Source organism: Salvelinus sp. IW2-2015, linkage group LG4q.1:29, assembly GCF_002910315.2.
Source record: "Salvelinus sp. IW2-2015 linkage group LG4q.1:29, ASM291031v2, whole genome shotgun sequence".
Lineage (NCBI taxonomy): Eukaryota > Metazoa > Chordata > Actinopteri > Salmoniformes > Salmonidae > Salvelinus > Salvelinus sp. IW2-2015.
Genome location: NC_036842.1, coordinates 49,131,384 through 49,149,410, shown reverse-complemented (window position 1 = coordinate 49,149,410; position 18,027 = coordinate 49,131,384). Strand labels below are relative to the sequence as shown.

At 43.2% G+C, this 18,027-nt stretch overlaps 1 protein-coding gene across 1 annotated transcript; it reads right to left on the bottom strand.

Annotated features, from left to right (window-relative positions):
- Positions 1 to 3,842: 3,842 nt before the first annotated feature.
- On the bottom strand, positions 3,843 to 15,438 carry cln6b (CLN6 transmembrane ER protein b). The gene is made up of 8 exons (XM_070440085.1): positions 15,007 to 15,438; positions 11,054 to 11,168; positions 10,543 to 10,641; positions 8,105 to 8,293; positions 7,529 to 7,584; positions 6,217 to 6,339; positions 5,038 to 5,166; positions 3,843 to 4,826 (listed from the first exon to the last, which is right to left on the bottom strand). Exons 1-8 carry the CDS (start codon positions 15,066 to 15,068, stop codon positions 4,676 to 4,678), a joined length of 924 nt encoding a protein of 307 aa, XP_070296186.1. The 5' UTR covers positions 15,069 to 15,438; the 3' UTR covers positions 3,843 to 4,675.
- Positions 15,439 to 18,027: the final 2,589 nt, after the last annotated feature.

The following is an 18,027-nucleotide window of genomic DNA, read 5'->3' as shown; positions in this document are numbered from 1 at the left end:
TAAGCAAGGGGCACCACCAAGCAAGCGGCACTATGATGACCAAAAAGCTCTCCAAACAGGTCAGAGACAAAGTTGTAGAGAGGTACAGATCAGGGTTGGGTTATAAAAAAAAAAATCAGAAACTTTGAACATCCCACGGAGCACCATTTATTTCAAAATGGGAAGAATATGGCACCACAACAAATCTGCCAAGAGAGGGCCGCCCACCAAAACTCACAGACCGGGCAAGGAGGGCATTAATCAGAGAGGCAGCAAAGAGACCAAAGATAACCCTAAAGGAGCTGTAAAGCTCCACAGCGAAGATTGGAGTATCTGTCCATAGGACTACTTTTGGCCGTACACTCCACAGAGCTGGGCTTTACGGAAGAGTGTCCAGAAAAAAATAAGCAAACATGTTTGGTGTTCYCCAAAAGGCATGTGGGAGGGCCTCCCGGGTGGCGCAGTGGTCTAGGGCACTGCATCGCAGTGCTAGCTGCGCCACCAGAGTCTCTGGGTTRGCGCCCAGGCTCTGTCGCAGCCGGTCGCGACCGGGGGGTCCGTGGGGCGACGCACAATTGGCCTAGCGTCGCCCGGGTTAGGGAGGGTTTGGCCGGTAGGGATATCCTTGTCTCATCGCGCTCCAGTGACTCCTGTGGCGGGCCGGGCGCAGTGCGCGCTAACGAAGGGGGCACAGTGTTTCCTCCGACACATTGGAGTGGCTGGCTTCCGGGTTGGAGGCGCGCTGTGTTAAGAAGCAGTGCGGCTTGGTTGGGTTGGGCTTCGGAGGACGCACGGCTTTCGACCTTCGTCTCTCCCGAGCCCGTACGGGAGTTGTAGCGATGAGACAAGATTGTAATTACTAGCGATTGGATACCACGAAAATTGGGGAGAAAAGGGGATAATTTTTTTTTTTWWATAAAAAAATAAAAAGGCATGTGGGAGACTCCTCAAACATATAGAAGAAGGTACTCTGATCAGATGAGACTAAAATCGAGCTTTTGGGCCATCAAGYAAAACGCTATGTCTGGTGCAAACCCAACACCTCTCATCACCCCGAGAACACCATCCCCACAGTGAAGCATGGTGGTGGCAGCATCATGCTGTGGGGATGTTTTTCATTGGCAGGGACTGGGAAACTGGTCAGAATTGAAGGAATGATGGATTGGCCTAATACAGGCAAATTCTTGAGGGAATCCTGTTTCAGTCTTCCGGAGATTTGAGACTGGGACGAAGGTTCACCTTCCAGCAGGACAAATGACCCTAAGCATACTGCTAAAGCAACACTTGAGTGGTTTAAGGGGAAATATTTAAATATCTTGGAATGGCCTAGTCAAAGCTCAGACCTCAATCCATTTGAGAATCTGTGGTATGACTTAAAGATTGCTGTACACCAACGGAACCCATCCAACTTGAAGGAGCTGGAGAAGTTTTTCCTTGAATAATGGGCAAAAATCCCAGTGCCAAGCTTATAGAGACATACCCCAAGAGACATACCCCAAGTAAGGTGGCTCTACAAAGTATTGACTTTGGGGGGGTGAATAGTTATGCATGCTCAAGTTTTCATTTTTTTGGTCTTATTTCTTGTTTGTTTCACAATTTCTTTTATTTTGCATCTTCAAAGTGGTAGGCATGTTTAAATCAAATGATACAAACCCCCCAAAAATCTATTTTCATTCCAGGTTGTAAGGCAACAAAATAGGAAAAATGCCAAGGGGGGGTGAATACTTTCGCAAACCACTGTACCCCCCCCCACACACACACACACACATGTACATGTACATAAACATATTCACAGGACACTCAATTTATCTCTTTTCCTACATCAGATATGCAGGTGACATTTCCACCTGGATGACAGCACATAATCAGCAAGACGAAGATGCTCTTCATTCGAGGGAATGCCTGTCCATTCTCAGATGTTAGATAATCCAAGATGATCACATGTCATTTACATTCCAGCCCTAACCTGAATGTTCTGCTTCTTCCTCCACACAACACACCATCCCCCAATATGCTAAATCAGAGCCTTGTCAGCTCCAGATTTGACTACTTCAACTCACATCCTGCTGGAATCCCTGTATTCTCAGATTCCCCTCTGTTATTAATCTCTATATTGTAATCAAGGAAGTTTTTCAAAATGTTGTACTGTTATTAACATATAATGTTCAGATCATTCCTGAGAGAGAAGGGGTGTAATATCTCCAGATGGGCGTGTGGTACCTTCCTCACCCATGCCAACAAGATGTTACTTCTTGTGGGGTCTTTGCCTTGAAAGTAAGTATGAGAGTATAAGTAATGTACAATTAACCTACTGAAAGTATACTGACTAAAAGGCAAAACAGAACTGTCAAATTATATTTTAGCTGTGTTGTTGTATACTTGCGAATTAGAATCTTAAGTGTCACAATTTTGTTGGGGAAAACTGAAATGCCCATCAATTTCTTTTCCCAGTTTGCTGAATGTGTTCTGAAGGAGGACTTGATTGTCTTTTCAAATACGGACAAAGATGTTAAAATCAATTTCTAATTTAATATAATTGTAGATAAAAAAAACATTAATAAGATCCATATAAATGTTTATCTTTGATCCAACTTCTGACTAGTAAGCACCACCTTTATTTTTTAAACAGACCAGGGGTGAAAACAGACTGCTTCAACATGATTGGCTGAATGTGGTAAGCAACATCCCGTTGTAGCATTAGCCACTCTAGCATAGTGGTGGAAAATTGTGTTTTATTAAGACAGTATACATATTTTCTGTTTCTTTCCATAGACGAGCCATTACATTGATTTAAGGAGGAAACTGATGCCATTGTAGCCTGAATGGTGGATGCTTTATTTACGAGCCGGTCCTTGGGGGAAATTGAATTGTCGGCTGTGCACATTCAATTTGGAGATAAGATGACAAACAACGTAAAAGGAATAATACAGTAACGCCATCTTGCGGCCGAAGGGCTATAATTAAACAATAAGGCCCGAGGGGGTGTGGTATATGGCCAATATACCGCGGCTAAGGGCTGTTCTTAAGCGCAACGCAGAGTGCCTGGATACAGCCCTTAGCCGTGGTATATTAGCCATATACCACAAACCCACGAGTTGCCTTATTGCTATTATAAACTGGTGACCAATGTAGTTAGAGCAGTAAACATAAATGTTTTGTCATACCCGTGGTATACGTTCTGATATAACACAGCTGTCAGCCAATCAGCATTCAGGGCTCAAACCACCCAGGTTATAATAACAGCTATGTCTAACAGTTTGAGGTTGCCGCATTGGGACATTTCAGACCTTACAATCTGTACTTGTGTGAGTGAGCATACAACACAAACTAAACATAATTCAATATTTATGGCTTTATATAGGCTACAACAACAGTTTGGACAAGGACAGTATAGAATATATACATTGGAATATAGGAAAATAATTAGGCAATATTTTCCTCTATTAAAGGTAGACTCAGCGATATGATGTAGATGCAGAAATTAAACAGCATAGTGGGTCAATTTCTGCAAACAACTAAAAGCGATGAGGCTCAACTTCGGCTGTTTTGGTGCCCAGGCTACCACACTGTGAACAGTGTGAACTGAACCCGTGCACGTGCGCAGATACTGTGTGTGACAGTGAGAGCAAAGTATTGCATCTCGCTCAACTCTGGTGCTGTCATTTAGCTGAGTGTACCTTTACATTCTACAAGCACACAGTATGAAACAAGGTGGAAAAGATCAAGGTAAACATTTTATATTAGTCAAGCCATAATAAAACATTGTCAGCTAAAATTTCCTCACAGTGTTGGTGGTGCACATCATAATAAAAGCTAAGATGACTTGATAAATTGATATCATTGATAAAATGATAATGACATTGATAAAACTATAATGATCTTTTCAATCCTGATAAAGGGCATAGAGTGAGTGACAGAGTGTGGGTCAATTCTATTCTGTAGCTTTTCAACAAGGAAAATCAGTGTACTTCCTGAATTGACTGGAAAGGGCATTGACCCCAAAATGGAATTGACCCCAACCCTGGTGAGTGTGTGTGATCAAAAAAGCATCTCTGCAGGAATCCCAGGAGAATCATACATTCAGTTTCTCCAGTCTCCATTCAGTGTTGCCAGATGGTGCTGGCTCAGCTCTTTCTACTGTTCTGAGACGTATGACACAATCAACAGGGCTTGCATTGATTACACCACATRACTTCTCTGTACAAATAAGCAATGGAGGAATTGCATATCTGTATCTGCATACGCAATCAAGTTCATTTATCTTAGGTAACTTAAACCGTAAAAAAAAAAAGAAGAAAAAAAGAAAAAGATAATTCAAGTTCTTGACACAGTCCCAAGAGTACAGTACCTCTCAACATCTCTTACTTTTGTATTTTTGTTGCATAGTAGGTAAACTCGTGCTCTATCCCTCTTTCTTTTCCTCCCAGCACACATGACTAGAGTGAGTCATTTGAGCAGCTAGTGATTGTGCGTGTTGGAGATCGACTGCATTGCAGTCGGAATGGGAAGAATCTACAAATCACCTCGCATCCCAGATAGCTACTCATTATATTATGGGTGATCAAGATGAGTGATTCTGTGCCTCGCTTGCTCAAACTGATTCCATCCAACACGCTGATTGTCTCTGCTGTGCACCTGCATCCAAAGTAGCTACTCATTATGTGATCAAGATTACCGATTCTGCAATTCGCCTTGCTCAAGCTGATGCCCTCTTGTCTCTGATGTGCAGAGTGTAGAAGGCCCAAGGCTCCGGTATATAGATGACCCCGCGGTATTTCTTGCGGAGGACCTGGTCGCTCCAGAGACAAGCCACCCAGACGCTGACCAGACCCAGGGCGATGGAGAAACTGTCAAGTCAAGTTTATTTTAAAATGCATTTTGCTCAGGTCTCAATTCACTTTAAATAAAGGGGTGGTTTCCCAGACACAGATTAATCCTAGTCCTAGTCCATGGTTTTTAGCCTAGGAGTAGGCTTAATCTGTGTCCACGAAACCACCCCAAATATTCTTAAAGGAACAAACAATGTAGGAAACAGTATTATTATTATTATTATTATACCTGTAGAGCAGGAAGAGCCCATTGCTATCGGGGACAAAGCCTTTACGTTTCTGGTGCATCACTGTGGCCGTCATGGCGAAGAAGGTGAAGATGAAGAGGATGAAGATCTGTCCCTCTGTGATCAGGTACCTGTACAGAGTAGAGCTGTGTTCATTTAGTGCATGTAATGGAAAACAAAAATTGGGTTACTTACGTCCCTCCCTGTTACAGTTTTCATCCGTTTGGTGCCTTGCACATGACGCAGTCATGGTACCTATGCAGAACAGTTGAGGGAAATGGAGGTCTTATGCTGCTGCCTTTTTTGGTATCTGTCTCAATTGACACCTATACCCTAAGATCAATGCACTTGTAGAGATCTGAGAGTATTTAATTGATATAAGCATGGGGACACTTCCACCTATCTTATCAGAGTACAAGGCGGATCTATTATTATATTGCTTAAACCAGTCAAATCCTCTCAGATCTCCACAAGTCTACAGGTCGATTTGGGATTGGGCCATACTTTCTCTTTGCCTTGTTCATTGAAATGGACCCAAAGTATCAAACCACTTTGAAAACAATGGATGAAATCATTTCCTGTCAACTCCTACATTTCATATTCTCACATAGGGGAGGTTTCCCCAACACATATTAAGCCTTGCACTAAAAAGAACTTTCAATAGAGATTCTCCACTGAGCTTGCTTTTTAGTCGAGGACTAGGCATGATCTGTGACTGCGAAACCATCCCATACAGTTGAAATGAAGGATAAAAAGGAATTCAAAATGTTGCCTAAAAACTTTCAGTGCTTTTAATTTGACCTGATAACTCTTCCAGCATGTTACATTTTAGTAGCATTAAGGAGACCTCTGAAGGGAAATACTGTAACTCTGTAAACCTGTGTGACCTTGTGAACGCAGCCCATGACGAACTCTACAGATAGAGGGTCTCAGGGAGTCAGTTTTGCTGTGGTGAATAATGGACAAGAGTCCATTGGAATCAGAACGTACAGTGCAGCCTTAGTTCCTTCGCTCCCTCCCTTCCTCCCTCAAAACACACATACACACGATACACTGACGTGTCCTGCCCTTTGCCCAGGGCTAAGTCATTGTGTTCAACCACAGTGGATTCGGACAGAAACAAAACAAACATTCTAGCATTACAGGCTGTGATGGTATGATGTGACACTAAAGAGGCTGACCAATAGTAGACGGCGCTGGGAGCGAGAAGAAACCAAGCAGCGAGCGGCATCCTCTTCTCCTCCTTGATGTGTGTGAAGCAACCAGTGAAGTAGAGGAAGAGGATGAGGAAGAAGGGAACATACCTGTGGAAGAGAAGGAAAAATGGCACATTTTCAATCATGTTCAATTGTGTTTTTCCCAGGGAAGATTAAACAATTGAAAGTGATTAAAATGCTGGTAAGCTGCAAACACTGCACATCATGTCAATGTATCTATGACAGTCTTCACGTCGATGTAATCTCATATGACATTCACAGTTTGAATGGTATAAATTTATGTATAGCTATGGGCAAGGGGAAATTACTTTTTTTCATCTGATTCAGTCATTCAGTACAGTACAGTAAAGATACACTACTGTTCAAAAGTTTGGGATCACTTAGAAATGTCCTTGTTTTTGAAAGAAAAGCACATTCTTTGTCCATTAAAATAACATCAAATTGATCAGAAATACAGTGTAGACATTGTTAAGGTTGTAAATGACTATTGCAGCTGGAAATGGCTGATTTCTTAAGGAATAAGACCAGCATCCCAGAGTCACCTCTTCACTGTTGACGTTGAGACTTGTGTTTTGCGGGTACTATTTAATGAAGCTGCCAGTTGYMGACTTGTGAGGTGTCTGTTTCTCAAACTCGACACTCTAATGTACTTGTCCTCTTGCTCAGTTGTGCACCGGGGCCTCTCACTCCTCTTTCTATTCTGATTAGAGACAGTTCTGTGTTCTGTGAAGGGAGTAGTACATAGCGTTGTACAAGATCTTCAGTTTCTTGGCAATTTCTCGCATGGAATAGAACAAGAATAGACTGACGAGTTTCAGAAAAAAGTTATTTGTTTCCAGCCATTTTGAGCCTGTAATGGAACCCACAAATGCTGATATTCCAGATACTCAACTAGTCTAAAGAAGGCCAGTTGTATTGCTTCTTTAATTAGGACAGTTTTCAGCTGTGCTAACAATTTCAAAAGGGTTTTCTAATGATCAATTAGCCTTTTAAAATGATAAACTTGGATTAGCTAACACAACGTGCCATTGGAACACAGGAGTGATGGTTGCTGATAATGGGCCTCTGTACGCCTATTTAGATATTCCATAAAAAAATCTGCCGTTTCCAGCTACAATAGTCATTTACAACATTAACAATGTCTACACTGTATTTCTGATCCATTTGATGTTATTTTAATGGACAGAATGTGCTTTTCTTTCAAAAACAAGGACATTTCTAAGTGACCCCAAACTTTTGAACGGTAGTGTAGTTTTCGAGCAAACGTGTTCCTTACCACATAGAATGGCCAAGCTTTTCATCATAATAGTAAAGTAGCTCAAATGAATCTATCTGTGGGGAAAAGAGGACAGTAGAGGTTTAGAATGTCTGCAATTACCTAAATATAATCCAATCAAATCATGCTAATGAGTACTACAATTTCATATTTGGTCTTTATACAAAAAGAAGCCTTTTCCAATAAGCAAAAACAATGTAAAAAGTTACACACAGTATCAGTATAGCCATATAGCAATATCACAGTATTCAGCGGAGTATGGCAGTCCTTGACTTTCACAGCTTTTACATTCAGCTTTCACAGTGTTATTGACTATGCACAATGTAGTAGGCAGATAATGGTTTGTTATTGTGTGGGGTAAGGGTGAGGAGGACACAGTGGTTTACGTCAAAACTGGATGAAATGACTTTGTTACAACCTTGTAATCACATCCTGGAAAAACGGATTGAAATTACATAATCATTCCACATAAGCCTTAAACTGGTTGTATAGGTGTAATTAAAACCAGCTTGCCCGCTGGTCAAGACAAGTGCTCCTGAGTATGAGAGAGGTATAGAGGGTGTCATGGTGGAGTACCAGAGAGGCAGGCTGGAGGTTCTTGATGATGGGGTTCTCTCTGACAGACAAGTGGAGCTGGTAGCCACTCAACAGGAGGCGATGGTTAATGGAGTCACCCACCAGGTGGATGCTGGCGCCCATCACAAAGYTGATGATGCACAGGTACACGGCGGAGTGGGGCAGGGTCTTGGGGCTACGCTCGATCAGCTAGAGAGGGATGGGAGAGAATTGGGCAGTGAAATTCCTTCTGGAGACAATTTCAAAAGGGGATTAGTGGGAGATGGCAGGCCAGCAGGGACATAAAGGTTATGTTCTCTGTTCAACTTGACAGCTATGATCTTTCAGCTCCCTCAGTCCAACGTGTGAATGGGTTTCATCTGAGACAYGACAAATCAAATTGTATTTGTCTCATGTGCTGAATACAACAGGTATAGACCTTACTGTGAAATCCTTACTTACAAGCCTTTAACCATCAATACAGAGTAAGAAAATATTTGCTTTATAAACTAAAGCAAAAAAAAAAGTAACACAATAAAATAACAATAACGTGGCTATATACAGGGGGTACCGGTACCAAGTCAATGTGCCGGGGTACGGGTTAATCGAGGTATATACATGTAATGTAGGTAGGGGTAAAGTGACTATGCATAGATAATAAACAGCGAGTAGCAGCAGCGTTACAAAAAAGGGGGTCAATGCAAATAGTCAGAGTAGCCATTTGATTAAGTGTTCAGCAGTTTTATGGCTGGGGGTAGAAGCTATTCAGGAGATTTTTGGTCCCAGACTTGGCACTCTAGTACCGCTTGCCGTGTGGTAGTAGAGAGAACAGTCTATGACTGGGGTGGCTGGAGTCTTTGACAATTTTTAGGGKCTTCCTCTGACACCGCCAGGTATAGAGGTRCTGGATGGCAGGAAGCTTGGCCCCAGTGATGAACTGGGTCGTTCGCACCACACTTTGTAGCGCCTTGCAGTCGGATGCCGAGCGATTGCCATACCAGGTGTTGATGCAACCAGTCAGGYTGCTATCGACTGTGCAGCTGTAGAACTTTTTGAGGATCTGAGGWCCCATGCCAAATCTTCTGAGGGGGAATAGMTGTCTTGTCCTCCTGAGGGGGAATAGGRGTTGTCTTGCCCTCTTCATGACTGTCTTGGTGTGTTTGGACCATAATAGTTTGCTGGTGATGTGGACACCAGCTCTTGACCCGGTCCACTACAGCCCCGTTGATGTGAAGGGGGGCGTGCTCGGCCCTTCTTTTCCTATAGTCCACGATCAGCTCCTTTGTCTTGATCACGTTGAGGGAGAGGTTGTTGATCTGGCACCACACTGACAGGTTATAGGCTGTACAGGCTATAGGCTGTCTCATCATTGTCGGCGATCAGGCCTACCACTGTTGTGTCGTCGGCAAACTTAATGATGGTGTTGGAGTCATTCTTGGCCACACAGTCATGGGTAAACAGAGAGTACAGGACTGAGCATGCATCACTGAGGTGGCCCTTGTTGAGAATCAGCATGGCAGATGTGTTGTTGCCTACCCTTACCACCTGGGGGTGGCCCGTCAGGAAGTCCAGGATACAGTTGTAGAGGGAGGTGTTTAGTCCCAGAGCCCATAGGGCCCATAGGGCACTATGGTGTTGAATGCTGAACTGTAGTCAATGAACAGCATTCTCGCGTAGGTGTTCCTTTTGTCCAGGTGGGAAAGGGCCATGTGGAGTGCAATAGAGATTGTGTCATGTGTGGATCTGTTGGGGCGGTATGCAAATTTGGGTGGGTCTAGGGTTTCTCAGATGAGGGTGTTGATGTGAGCCATGACCAGCCTTTCAAAGCACTTCATTTCTACAGACATGAGTGCTACGGGTRGGTAGTCATTTAMGSAAGTCACTTTYGCGTTCTTGGGCACAGGGAATATGGTGCTTGAAACATGTAGGTATTACAGACTCAGTCAGGGAAAGTTTGAAAATGTCAGTGAAGACACTTACCTTACCAGTTGGTCAGCGCATGCTCCGAGTACACYTCCTAGTAATCCGTCTGGCCCTGCGGCCTTGTGAATGTTGACCTGTTTAAAGGTCTTACTCARATTGGCTACAGAGAGCGTGATGTTCCATTAAACGAGTAAATGACTGTCTGACCTTCCCGTTACTGGCCTGACTGAGTGGAGCTGGCATCTGCTTTAGCAAGTTAATGTCAATGCCTTCAAAGTGTCCCTTATAAACTGCCAGAGTGCCTGATGAGAAACCAATGTTGGAGGGACAGCAGCGTGCCCTCATCATGTKGCATTCAACTGGGTTGTCGTGGCTRGTGTTCATTAGGCACCAAGAGMAAGAAAACTAACTAGAATAGGAATGCACTACCCGGACTTGTCCAACAAGAAACACTTCTTTTCGTATCAGTTTTGAAACGTATCGCTATGGTGTGTCTAAAAAACACCACCCTGTCTCTGTGTGCCATGATTGGTTACCTTGAGAAGCAGGAAGGGTGTGATGATGTTGTAAGCCATGTGGAAGTAGTCCCCAGCACTGGGTCTGTTCAGGGGGAACCACTCTAGAGGGAGGATGATCTGAAGATATACAGTTTATCAGTTAGAGGAGGGGAAAACTATACACCACAGGGACATGTAATAAGCATTGAATATACTCAGAAATGACATGGTAATTGTTATAATGACCTAATAATTACTGTGGTTTCTTGGGTGTTGTTGAAAAAAGCACCACTACTTGACATTTGATACTAGGTACCTGTAGTTACTTCTTGTGTCAAAGTTACCATAAACCACTCATTGTGACCACATACTGTTTTAGAACCAGTCTGGACGTTTAAGATGAAATAGGCCATATTATGAAAGTGCTACTGCACAACCTCCGACAACCAATTGAGTTGTGGTCTGTCGGGTCGTCTACCACGTAAATAGAATCACTAGACCGGACARTGCCATTCAAGTCAATAATACTTTTGATTTTGATTTCACTCACCATGACAATGGGCCTCCCGAAGTCCAGCAGCCAGTTCTGGATGGTGAAACTGACCCACAGGTCCAGGTGGAACTTGGGCTTCAGCAGAGATGATTCCATGTCTCTGGACCCATGCCTATTGTGTATAAGGAGGACAAAATAAGATCAATATGGACCCATGCCTGTTGTGTGTTAGGAGGACAAATAAGCTCATTATTAAAGTTAAAAGGATTATGTGCTCAGACTTTAAATGGAAGGCCTTTGAACTTTTGCATTGACATCAATAATAACCCTTAAGCTAGGTGCACAGCTTTGCTCTCTGTAGGGTGCATTAGGTCCCTAATATGTTTTTGTTGGTTAAACAAAGTATGTATAGTTCAGAGACAGCGTTGAAAGAGTAGGGACCTCAACAGGCAGATTCAGGTTGTTGGAAAGGAGAGATTTGTGTTCAAAGACAGAGTCCCGAGGGAGGGAGGGTGGATACACAGTATATGCACAGGGTTGGGTGGCATCTCTTCTCTACAGTCTTAAACAGTAGGTCTGCAAAGGCTTTCTCTGCTGTAAGATATTAGGCTTTACACACCAGACCATCTTCTGGCATTTTTGAATCCCAGCTGTTCCTCCTGGCCCCAACATTAACAAGGCCAACAAAAGAACAAAGCAACAACGCTGATGTCATCTCTCTCAAGTTTACTGTCTTTATTTGGTCATTAAACAAGACACATGCAGTTGAGAGATCCACTGCTGGCTCCACACATTCCCTAGCAGAACCCATTTGGCCGTAGCTTCCACTCAGCTGCCTGTGTTGGAAGTCTGATTATGGGAGCCTCTGTGCACACTGCATGGACAGATCTTCTAGCCAGAGACAGAGTATATGGAGCATCAGCAGTGGTTGGGGTGACAAACGAGTGCCTGCCCTGATCCTGTAGCCAAGAGGACCTCTTCCCTTTCCCAATCCTGGCACGGCCTGGAGAATCAACTCTAATCTCATCCGATTTGTCTCTTTCAAATCCCGACAGAACATGCTCCTCCTACACGCTGGTTTCATAAGGTCAGTACTCCTGAGTGGAGCTAAGAGAGGAGAGGCAGCAGCTGCACTTGGCAGGGCATAGTATCACCTTTCTGTGGGCTATAATTCAGACTAATGTGACACATTCACTCATGGGGACTGACCCTGTCAATCCCACAGAAGGAAAGGAAACGCCTGGTAATGGGCATTTGAGCACTTACTTGCAGCATGCACAAAAGGGGAACTATACCTTGATTAGATAAAATTTATGATAATACACATAAAAAAAGAAAGGTTCTTAAATGGTTATTCCTCAGCTCTTAAGGTTCCTTGGAGAACTCTTGCCCCAAAAAATAACATTTGTGAAGTGTGGGGTTCTTGACATGGCATCTACGATATMTCATAATTCTAAAAGGTTCTTGAAATGTATGGAAGCCTGCAGATGTGTCCCTTTCATTTCACCCAGAAAATTGGCCATTGTCAACTTGTGTTGATTTTTCAGTGTAACATTTATAGTGTTGATTCAGGAGTTAAATTAACACTCAGTGGTGTAAAAGAACCCCAGGGAAGTATGACAATGACGGGTGTGGTTTTGGTTCAACTCTGGTTGTTGACACCAGAGTTTAACCAAAACCACACCCATCATTATCTATATTTCCCAGCATGCTCTATTGCAGGTTGACTCTAAGAATTGTTTGTTTCAATATCTTGTTTCATACATTTTTCTAAACTATTCCAGTCTTTTACTCTTATTGCACCCGTTACTGAAATGGTTGTTCCAGTTAGATGTTTAAGGTAGTCTCATATCTTAGTCTTTCCAACCTGGCAAACATTCTGAATGCAGGTTGCGGGTGAATAAAAATTCAAAAATGTTGGATATCCCCACTATGGCTGGATGCCAATACGAATTACAATTCAAATCATTTTGCAAGAGCCAGCATAACGTAACTTGCAGGCCTGATGTGGCCTGTAAACAATGAGTTTTAGGCCATTGTATTAGGGTCAAACTATGTCCTCAAAATAAATTTGAAATATGCATTTTATTGTCTTAGGACCCGATTCCGGCTTTCTTACACACGCCTTTCCTACGCACGTCACACTATTTGGTATTCAACCTTACCTTATTCAGTCGCGTAATGCCCTCTGAAGGTGTGGGTACCTTGCACACTGAATAAATTGAATTAAACCACAGAAAACCTTTCCACTTGCCGGCCAACAGATTTTCTCGTGGAGTTTTTATACAGTAGAGTTTTCAGTACATTTGTCTTAAGTCATCCCTTTAAATACGGTGTACTTTTAAGTTAGAATTTTATCGACAGACTTGAATATATCGAGAGAACGGGTTCAGAATATTAGGCATCAATGAAAGAAAGCCAAGTATCCATATTCAATATCTGCTTCATCACCAATTGGTAGATTTTTAAAAAACTCTAAAAATACTCTGATTATTTAGGTTTAGGGAWGCATTTAAGCACATGGGAATGGAAAGGGTGGTTTTATTCATTCAGAAATTTGCCACATTCAGTTCTTCAACCCATGGTAATGTTGGAAGATTAGTTTTCATAGAATTATAATAGGGCGAATAGGTTACAATAGTAGGCAATACCCTCATCTATTGCCTCCACTAACCATGGAACTGCGCGATGACACGGTCAAATATTGCGCCATGCGTCGGGTTAAAACTGTTAAGGCTTAAGGCTTGGATCTCAGCTCCATAACGATTTAATTAGCCTACATGTCTTTTTTTATATTATCAACTGTTAATAATGATCCTCAGCAACAACCACACGGCTGTGACGGCTTTTACAAAGGAAGCAAATGAAGGTAAACTAAACAATGTAATTAAATTAAATGATAATGTAGGCTATACCAACTGAAGGAGACTAACAGTACATTGGCAGTTGGATATGTGTGGTTATTAGGCCTACTGATGGCTGATACTGATAGTGGCTAATATTTAACATGATATAAGTAGGAAACAGAGAAAGTCGGGGTAGCCTATCATTAATACATTAAGACAGTCAAGTTCTAAATTATGGAGAATTGTGTTATTTCTTTTGGAAAAAATAAAGTAGATGCTTTTTCCACTTGGAACCGGTAGATTCGCTAAACCTTATTCATGGTTTCCTTGCGCTTAAAGGTGGTGGAATTATTAGTGAATTAAGTCAAGGTCAGAATATGGTGTATCTGTAGACAAACCTCAACCAGACCTTAATTTATTTGATTTCCATCCCGAACAAATAGCGGGTGAATACCATGCTATCCTCATGCTTAAGTTCAAGGTCAGAATACCCATAGAGAAAAGTGCATAAAAGGGGAATTAGGTTTAATTTACGTGTGCTTATTGCTGATCAGAATCAGACCCTTAAAGAATAAAATGAATAACAACACATTCAGTTAGGATCTCACTTGGTGAAGCCCACAGGACTTAAAATGAATGAATGCAACAACCATATCTCTGTCACTAGCAAACAGTCATGGATGGTACTGGTAACTACCATTCACTCAAAAGGCACCCTGGGAAATATGCAAATAAGGCTTAAAACCCTACAGCAGGGCTATTCAATTCTGGTCCTGGAGGGCCAAAACATTTCTGGTTTTGGATTTTCGTATGATTCTTTAACGAACCATCACATTTATGGTTCTTCAGAGACCCTAAAATGGTTCCATTATGGCATCGCTCTCAAGAACCTTATTTGGTTCCAACTTGCACCTTTATTTTTAAGAGTGCACTGTATGGCATTATTTACAGATACATGGTGATGATTAGGCTTTAATATGTCTACTTATGGAATTGTTAATAATCCTAATGTTGACATTAACATTTAAGATGTGAGGGGTCATGCATATGAAAAGGTAGGGAAGGCCAATAAAGGGTAGACAATTCAATTGGATATGAGTGGTTTAGGTATGACTATTTGAATTACGTTTTTCAAATGCTATATTAAAAAGTTGTTTTTCAAACCTAGAGAGAAAAGTTGACGACTGCATAGCATAGCTCTGCCGTTTCCGCATTGATGCGTGCATCTTCCAAGAGAACCATGCAGATTCTCCTCGATATCACTTCTTTCAGACCCGACTTGGCAGCCACCGTCCCTTTAAACTTGGTCAAGAAACTAGATGATAAAATCAGATTTCACAAAGGAAATAGCCATTTGTAGATCTGTGTTGAATAATTGACTAGTCAACAATCCGAATAACAATGCCGACCTCAAAACCGCTTCTTTCGCTCACCGCTGCTCTCCTTACAAAGTAGCACAACAATAGAGATTGACCGGCTCAGTGACTATCTGTAACATAATAGCCTTTGATGAGATGGGAGTCCCACACTCTCCAATAGTTTACACGATATTCCTCTCCTCAGCATTTGTTGATACAGGCTGTTATTGCCCTCAAAGTCTAACCCGTGTCTTGAAGAGAGTTCTGAAATATTATCACACAGTTCGGCTGAGTGAATCTAGTTTGAAATGCATGTTTCAGTTCTGTGAGTCTGTGTGAGTCTAAAGGGATATTGAAATGAAATGGTTCAGTAGCCTGCAGATTAACCGTTAATCTGTTTTCCCCATCCCCTTTTTATCAGGGGCATAATCTCTGATTTTGGCAGAGTAGAGCAGATATGATGCAATTTAGGCCGGCCCGGTACATAAATATATCCGGCTCCCATCAAACCAAGGTGCCCTCATGTACAAGAATGATCAGTAAAATTCTCTCTATTATACCTCTTATCTCTGTATTATTATAATATCTATATCATCTCTATTATACTGATTATACTATAAAGGGGAGTAGTGGAATCCAGGCTGTGAATGGGACATGTAGCTAGATACTCACAAAATTGTGCAAACATGATATTAAGGTCAAATTGTGGGTCCTTATAGTTGTCCTGTTTCACACATTTACAACTGGAAATATGTTTCTTGCATATCCCACTCCTCCCGAGACACCCTCGGAGAGTGGGGTCATGGATCAGCCATTATTGACAGCAACACTGGAGCAATAAAGGTTAAGTGCCTTGTTCAAGGGCAGATGGATAGACTGTTCCTTGGCAGCTCGGGGATTTGAACTAGCAAACTTTACCGATTACTGGTCCAACATGCAAACTGCTGGGCTACATCAATAAGAAAGACAGTGCCAAACCTCTGCCAATAACAGATACCATTCAGTTTTCCCCTCCCCACTCCCAGACAGTCCTAGTAAAATTATTGCTTGAGAAATTGCTATTTGCTAAGAAGMTTTTTTTWATTTATTTTTGACCATTTCCAGTGAAGGACAGGTTTGTGGTCCGTCCACACGATGAAGGGGAGAATAGAACCCTCCAGCCAGTGACACCATTCCTCAAGCTTCACTGCCAGGAGTTCCCAGTTACAAATGTCATAATTTCTCTGCAGATGAGAGCTTACGGGAAAAGAATGCACATGGGTGGAGCTTCTGATCACAGGGGGAACGTGGAGACAGAACAGCACCTACCCCGGTGTCGGAGGCATCCACCTCCACGGTGAACTGGAGTTCTGGGTCTGGCTTGGTGAGGATCGGAGCGGAAGTGAGGCGGCACTTGACTTCCAGGAAAGCTGCCTCTGCCTCAGGGGTCCAGTGGAACAGAGTGGAGGTGGTGGTGAGAGGTGCTGCCAGACGGCTGTAGTTGCAGATGAAACATCTATAAAAATGTGCAAACCCCAGGAAATGCTGAAGCTGCTTCAGGATTAAGGGTGCAGGCCACTCTGACTGCCCTGACCTTGGTGGGATCCATACATAGCCATCCCTGTGCAATAATATAACCCAGGAAAGACAGGAAGCATGGAATTCACATTTTTCAGCTTTAACAAAAAGCTTATTCTCCAACAGCCATTAGAAAACATGTTGCTGGTGAGCCTCAGAGTCCTTAGAAAGAAAATCAAAATGTCATCCACACAAAAACGAAGCATCAAACCACATCCCTCAGGACATCATTGACTAGGCTCTGGAAAACAGGCATGACCAAATATTCAGTGGTGTGTTGAACGCCGGTTTCCACTCGCGGACAAGGTGGTAGGCATTCCAGAGGGCGAGTTTGGTGAACACCGTGGCACCATTGAGGGGGGGGAAAGCAGACCTGATGAGTGGCAAGGGATACTTGTTCTTCACAGTGATGTTATTCAGCCCACAGAAGTATATGCACAACCTCAGCGTCCCATCCTTTTTCCTTACAAAGAAAAATCCAGCACCTACCGGAGAGGCAGAAGGCCTGATATGTCCTACTGCCAGGGAAGCCTGGATGTACCCCTCCATAGCCTCCTGCTCGGGGCGAGAGAGGTTATACAACAGGCTACAGGGGAGAGGAACTCCAGGCTGGAGGTCAATTGCGCAGCTGTACGGCTGATGAGGCGGCAGCGACAGGGCGTGGTGCTTGCTGAACACAGAAGCTAGATCGTGATACTAGAGAGGAACTCATGACAGGTCCGGAGGTTGTGGAAAGGACTGGGGCACAGACAAGGCAGGGGCAAGTGCAGAACAAAGGCAATTTGAGTGACAAAATGAACTCCAAGTGGTTACCTTTCTGGTGGTCCAGTCAATTTGTGGATTGTGCAGCCAAGTTCCAGGGAAGYGAGGGCAGTCGATTATGTGGAGACTGATCCTTTCCTGGTGATTCCCAGAGAGACGCAGGATGACAGGGACAGTTCTCTCAGACACGGGCGAGGAGCTGTCCGTTGAGAGCATTGGCATCAAGGGGTGAATCGAGGGGTGTCCAGGCCCAACTGGATAACGACACCTCGGTCCAGGAAACCTTCGTCGGTGCCCGAGTCGATAAGGGCAGGCAGAGGAAAAGCTTGGCTCTGCCACACAAGGGTGCCGTCTAGCAAGGGTCTAGGGGAGATGGGCTGGCGATTTGGTTAGAGTATATCCCCCACAACTAACGAGTCACTTTTTGCTGGCCGCAGGGAACAAGTGGAGACYAAGTGACCAACCTGGCCACAGTATAGGCAGCTCCTAGTGCTGATTCGCCGCTGCC